The sequence below is a fragment of the Otolemur garnettii genome, unplaced genomic scaffold (assembly GCF_000181295.1).
Source record: "Otolemur garnettii isolate 467f Iridium unplaced genomic scaffold, OtoGar3 scaffold00016, whole genome shotgun sequence".
Lineage (NCBI taxonomy): Eukaryota > Metazoa > Chordata > Mammalia > Primates > Galagidae > Otolemur > Otolemur garnettii.
In genome coordinates this window covers 2,366,269-2,373,241 of record NW_003852411.1, presented here as the reverse complement: position 1 = coordinate 2,373,241, position 6,973 = coordinate 2,366,269, and the positions used below count along the sequence as shown (strand labels likewise).

At 37.1% G+C, this 6,973-nt stretch overlaps 1 protein-coding gene across 2 annotated transcripts in view; it reads left to right on the top strand.

Moving 5' to 3' along the window:
* The window catches only part of RGS13 (regulator of G protein signaling 13), a 24,582-nt gene that overhangs the window by 9,052 nt on the left and 8,557 nt on the right, over positions 1 to 6,973 (top strand). For both annotated transcript variants that reach the window (XM_012802636.2, XM_003785786.2), the window contains one exon: positions 2,253 to 2,314. In XM_012802636.2, the coding sequence (XP_012658090.1) occupies positions 2,253 to 2,314 (62 nt within the window). The remainder of the gene's footprint in view (positions 1 to 2,252; positions 2,315 to 6,973) is intronic.

The window sequence follows — 6,973 nt, the reverse complement described above, 5'->3', positions numbered from 1 at the left end:
AGAAGGCTACCAGATAATAGTTATTTAATAGTTCCTTTGCATTCGTGGTCTAATTTACATTTCATGATAACTCTGTGAAATAGACATTCTTTTCCTCATTTCATACAGGATAAAACTAGGATTTTGAGATTTTAAATAAGACCAGAAACCATTAAGTACAACACTGGGATTAGAACATAAGATTATCAGACTCCAAACGCGTTTCGTAGCTTTGTCTTTGTGATGACTCAGAATGCTTCCCTACGTATTTGGTATCCACTGCTTGCCTGCCAAGAGGAAAGCAGGGGGCACAAAACTGGAGAACTGGGGTCAGGAAACCTGGTGGATCAAATCTAGTGAGTCAAATGTGTTTTGAATAATTCTAATAAAGGCACCTGGATATCCATGGGCCAGCATAAAATTTGTGAGATACTAAAAAAAAAAAAAAAAAAAAAAATTATAAGAAAAATGAGGTTCAACCAAACCAAATTTTATTTCACAGCTTCTCCCCCAAACATAATTACTCCAATCATGGTTTATCTCCATAAATCTCATGAATGTCAAAGGCGCATTCATTCTTTTACCAACAATTACCAACACTGAATTTTAAGCTAGCCAAGGCAGTGAGGCTTCTCCACTCACCCTGTTCTTCCCTGTGTCATGGAAGTGAGAGGAGCAGATAGGCAGGCCATAAACCTTGCCCAGCACTTTCCATTTTGCTGGATTGAAAGGTTATTTGAGGTTACTCTTTCTACAGTTCCACTAAGAGAAAAGAACAATGAGTCAGATGCCATTTTCTGGAAATGTTTTTTTGCAAGCAATCTTAACACAGTACACTGTTAAGCCTCCGTACTGATGCGAACAGTCTGACCCAAACTGGCAGGCTCCTTCTGAATTTTTAGAAAACAAAAGATATTTGACTTTTTTAGGACTCCTAACATTTTTCCATGTTCTACATTTTTTTTAACCTCTTCACCTAATCTGCCTTCACTATGTTAAGAACCTGCTAATACCAACAGCTGTTCCTGCAGCACTAATTTTTGGGCCAGCTTTAACAGGTAGAGTCACATCAGACAGGACCTGCTTGTGGCCATAGCCATCTTTGATTCTATCTAGTTGTTCCAAGCTGAAAAATTAAGAATGTGCTATAAACTGAATGGCAGTAAACACATGGATTATTTTAAAGGAGAGAAAATAAAATTATTGGTATGTGAGAAGACATAGTCACTTGCCAATTCACTTAACAAAGTGTGAATTGAACATAAGTCTTCCAACCCAGCATCTTTAACAGATATTTTCTAAATGGCATATGGCTTTGGTTACCCTGCCTAAGTTAAATGCTACTTGACACATTACACCTTAATAAAAAGTAAACACCCCAAGTTGAAAAAAATATATATGCATCTATAGAGCAATTAAGAGATGTAGAAAATAATACATACAGGCTTGTTAACTTTATTATTTGACTGTATGGTAATAAGTTTAGAGGAAAAACTCGGAGATTTTAATAGACAAATGGGTAAACATGAGGCTGGTAGCAGCAGCACATAACACATAACCATTTTGAAAGCAATTCTTTCTGCTACCAAGGACTTTTATTTGTACCTACTTTGATTCTCCTTCTGCCAATCTTAAATCATCCTACCCACGGGGGCATAGCAGCCTCTAAACACAATCGTGCCACACATCGTTTTTAATGGGGAAAAATAAGATAAAATCAGAATGCTTTTAGAGAGTGACTGTGTAAACTATGGAATGCTCCCTTGTAGAATATTTCACAACTATCAATATGACTATCAATGGTTATAAATGTATAATTATAAATTATAGCTCTATAAATCATTAAGACAATTATGATGACATATAAAATGCTTACTAAGGGCATGTATGTAGCCACACCACGTATGCACACACACTACGATTACTTTCTGGTTAAAAAACACACAAATGAATTTAAAAAACTAAAAGAAAAGCCCTACATCAACGGATAATTTATGGATAAGGTGATTATAGAGAGTATGGCTCTTTATCTTCACAAAATTTATTTTATCACATTTTCAAGTATATAATACCTCCATAATTTCTACAGTTTTAAAAACATATAAAGTAAAAATAAAATGTAAAAGATGAAAGGAAGATAAAATTCTTTCTACAACCATGCATAAATAGAATTGAATTTTATTTTGGTGTCATTTTCAAGATAATATAATTCAAGATGCTCAAAACTTTGAGAGTATTTTAGCCAAATCAGCACTTTTTGTTTCTTTCCAAAGCCTCACTTTGGAGGAAGTGTTAAAGTGGGCCCAATCTTTTGACAATTTGATGGCTACAAAATGTAAGTATTGTGTATATATGTATCATCTGTGACTAGCCAGCTTGGCTCTCAGGGGAAGGGGTGCAGGGGAGCGCTAAATGAATATATGCTGCTCTTCTCACAGCAAATGACACAGCTAAATAAAGGAAACCTGGAAATAGTTTGTCATGTCAACTGCTATTTATTTTCTCTGGAGTTAATTAAGCCAAGATTAGTCACTGCGAATATTTCATCTTCACAAGTATATGTGTAAAATCCCTTGGCAAATATGCTTACATAGTAACACATTCTAAAATACGTAGCCTTCCTATAGCCTTCTTAAGCTAATATTAAACTTTAAAATGAAATGTAACTTGCTGTTCTCAGGGCTTTCAAAAGAAAGAGTTCAAGTCTTGATAGCCAAAAACTCCTCCTCAAAGTTTGTATCTAACTTTATCAGTCTGATTTAAGAGAGACCATGTGTGAGTCTCTACATGGTTGTATGTAAATGTGACGTCCCGATGGTACAAATGAAAACTAATAGCAGTGAACATGAGGGAGATAGAGGCAAAAGTTCCATGCAGGAAAGATGAATGAAGATGTGCCTTCAGGAGAACAGCCAATTGTGTTGGGGGTGGGGAAAGCTGGCAGGTTGTAAATGATGAAGCCAGGCAACAGGTGCAGAAAATAACGCAGTGGGTACTCACAGAAACTTCTGCTGAATTTGGTACTTTTTAATGAAATTATGTTTGTTAACATTTGCCTACAGAGCCTGTTTAGTATGTTTAGAGCTATAGACCGTGGAGCAGAGTTAGCCGTGCTACTTAGATGCTTTACTTGGTGGGGTGTGCACGAAGTTATTCTGCACGGGGCATCCCCTGCTCCTCCTGAGTCCTGCCAAGCTCCTGGAGCATGTTTTTGCTCTTTCTGACTCAAGAGACCCTTGTTGGTATGGACTCAATTGCTGCTGCCTGGCCTAGAGGGCAGTCGTGGGAGGTATGAACCTTACTGGAGCACTTGAACCAGCCACTCTGGGACTTACTTCAGGGCCCCTCCCTTTGGGCTGGATTTGCACCTCCAGGTCTGAGCTCCTCTCTTTTGTAGTAGCCCTTTCCAAGAAGCATTTGAGGCCTGAGTTTTTGTTTCTTTTTCTTTGCTGCAATCTCCCACTGCCTTTCACTTTTTAGGTGTTCCTCGCAGTTTGTAATCCAATTTGCCAGCATGATTGTGGATTTTTTAAAAAATACATCTTTGGGGAAATTTTTGGACATTAAAATGGAAGGAAGAGATAAATAGTATTTAATCACTTGGCTATATTGATTAATCCTCTGCCAATAGTGTGCATGTCAGTCACAACCCTCCATAATCCATGTTTTGCAACATTGCCAGATTGATTAATCTCTTTCTTAACGTTCCAAATGCTTTATCTGTAAAATGAGAATAAAGTCAGCTATCTTTTCAGGATTATTGTACAGGCTAGATATAAAACAACTAGCTTGATGCTGATACAAATTAGGCATATAATAATTAGTTATTTTTATTAAAAACAAAGTACATGTCTCTGAATATCATTCTTTTCTCTCTGCTGCCTAGAAAAACTGTAAAATCTTGGACTCTCTGCATTCTAACCTAACACATTTTCTAAAATTTACATCCAGGAGATGCCCCTTTATGAGACATGCCCTCTGCCAAGGTGATGATTACCCCAGTTTCTACTTTACATTTACAGCTCTGCTGCTCCAAGCTCAAAGTCCTTCATACCTCTACTGTTCTGCCCATCCTTAAAGTCAAGTTCAAGTTCTGCCTTTTCAATGAAATCTCTTGGAGATACTTTCCTCTCCTACTTTGTTAGTGTAATTATTTATTCTGCTTTTTTTTTTTTTTTTCAGTTTTGGCCAGGGCCAGGCTTGAACCTACCACCCCCGGTATATAGGGCCAGCACCCTACTCCTTGAGCCACAGGCACTGTGCATATCCTGCTTTTAGTAGTAGCCGGTCCGTGCATTAGGCTTTCTTCACAGTGGCTTTCCTGCTAAACTGTAAATTCCTCAAGAGCACAGATTGCTCCTCATTCACTTTGCATCCCCCTGAAAGACTGAAATCATGCGTTGTTGCTGATGGGCATGTTCCTAATGGGCATGCGACAAACGTTCAATGAGTAAGTACAAGATAAACATTAGTAAGAAGAGATCGAACACCAAGCCATATGATGTGCACTTCTGTGCCAATTCTGGAGGCTTCGTAAACAAAGCGAATACAGTTAATTATTTGGCACGGATTCCAAGTGGGCATCTGCCAAGCTACAATTAGCAAGTTAGCAATCTAGTGTCGTGATAAGTAAAGGCTACAGAAAAGATGAGGACAGGAAAACACCGCACCGCTCTTTATAAAAACCAGGAAAAACAGGGTAAGAATCTTGCCAGAAATTGAATTACTATGAAGCTCATGTAAAAACTCAATAGTCACATAATAAAAAGTGATAAATTATTCTGTGGATTATCCACCCAGAAAGATAAAACTAAGAATTACAAATACAAAATGTGCCAGAGAATTGGAAATGTGTTTATACTAACCAAGAACACGAGTAAAACTCATCCTCTAGCTAAGATAGGCAGATACCTATTTTTAAATAGATTAAAACACTACTTCTGAGAATATATATTTCAGAAACCCACAGGAGTAGGACCTGTATCAGGCTGGGTCTCAAAAGATGAATAGAAACTGGTTTAGAGATGTTGGCTAGAGAGCCATTGAGCTATGGTCATCACAGCACAATTCAATTCAATATCTTAAGTGGGGAAAGGGCATCAAAAAAAACCATGTATGTAAGAACAGAATTATGGCAAAATAAGAATGTTTACTACCTAGATACAATGGTTCCTACCTAGGTACATTCTAAATATATTATTTAATGAAACATTATTGACAAGTTTTATAAATACCAAAAATTTAAAAAAAAATAGTATGTTCCTTTGTTCAATATTCATTCAATAAATATGTATTAAGCACTTCTTAGGTATCAGGCAATACACTTGAACCAATCCCATGTGCCCATATGGCACACAAAATAATAAGGAATAAAAGAGATTTTTCAAACAATGAAAATATCCTAGAATAGTGGTTCCCAACCTTCCTAATGCCGCAGACCTTTAATACAGTTCCTGTAGGTCGCAACCCACAGGTTGAGAACCACTGTCCTAGAAGAAAGCAAGGAGACCACCCATTTGTAGTATTTTTGGTAAAGTAGAAAATAGTGATTATCCCTCTTGCTAATAGGTATGTTTTAAAAAAAGGGAAAGAAAAAATAGTGATTAAAGCTAATTCTAGTAATACCTCGAATGGAATTCCAAAGGCCGAACACATAGTTTTTAAAAAACAATAGCCTTTGACAAAAAACTTCAGTTAAGGCTACATACAAGGCTGACCTGCAGTATTTTAAGGATAGAAAACTATTTTAGTAGAAGTTAGCCCAGTACAGATAAATGGGTACATCTTTCAATAAAGAAATATAGTGAGTACTCCTCAGGATTTGGTGAGAAAACCAGCACATCCAAAGTGAATTAAGCAAAAAAGATCCTGCAAAATTTCCAAGTCTATAGATGATAGAAAGTTCTTCAAGTTTTCAAACATCTAAATGTTTAAGAAATTATTAAATTATTTCAAATGGACATAAGGGTAGTGAAAAGTTTTTAAATGAGTCAGAAAAAAATTTTTTTATCTGAGCTATTAGTCTTTGTCCCATAAAAATATCTGAGAATTACACCTGACACTTTTCCTTGAATGATGTTGACCCAAAATATGACACTACAACCCAAAATATCATTAAAGTCTTAGGCATTACCAAGATTAAAATCAGAAGCAAAATCCAGTGGGTATTTCTGATAGCTAAACCTCAATAGAGAAGGAGTAGAATCAGAAAAGATACTAAAAAGTACATTTGTAGTGACATGGGAGCCTACAATCACCTTAAATCCAAGAAACAGAAAAGCTCAAGACTGAAAAATAAGCAAACTCTACAATACCAGAAGAAATTGAGCCAGAAGGATTATCCTTACATTTACTGACTAAATCACAAAAATGAGTATAGGAGTTGCCCACTTGAGTAAATTATGTTTTATATAAGTAAAAAGTAGTTTAGTTTACAATTAACTCCCTTGGCTAATTCACTCAATCCTACTGTGCATTGGGCAGACCCTTCAAGCACCAGGGACATGGGAGATAGAGGCACACAAGGTCCCTATGCTCAGCTCCTGTGAGCCCCCCTGAGGGAGGAGACAGGCAGACCCTTCAAGCACCAGGGACATGGGAGATAGAGGCACACAAGGTCCCTATGCTCAGCTCCTGTGCGCCCCCCAGAGGGAGGAGACAGGCAAACAAGCTACAAATTAATCAGTAAATAATTCCAGAAAGTAGTGAATGCTTTGGAGAAAATACCACCAGGTGATGTGACCAAAAATGTCAAGTACAAGGGTGTAATTTAATCAGATAATTAGAAAACTATCAGAAGGGGTAAATTTGAGCAAAGAGCTAAATGATGAGAAGATGTAAACAGCCATGCTGGGGTCTGTAAGCAGAGGAAAGCCATGGCCCTGAGTTATGGGTGAGGTCAGTGTCTTCAATAATGGAAAGAAGTTCAACATGAAACGAGCTTAAGGCCTTATAGGGCCCAGGGGCAACCTTAAATTACAGAATAAAAGCATTC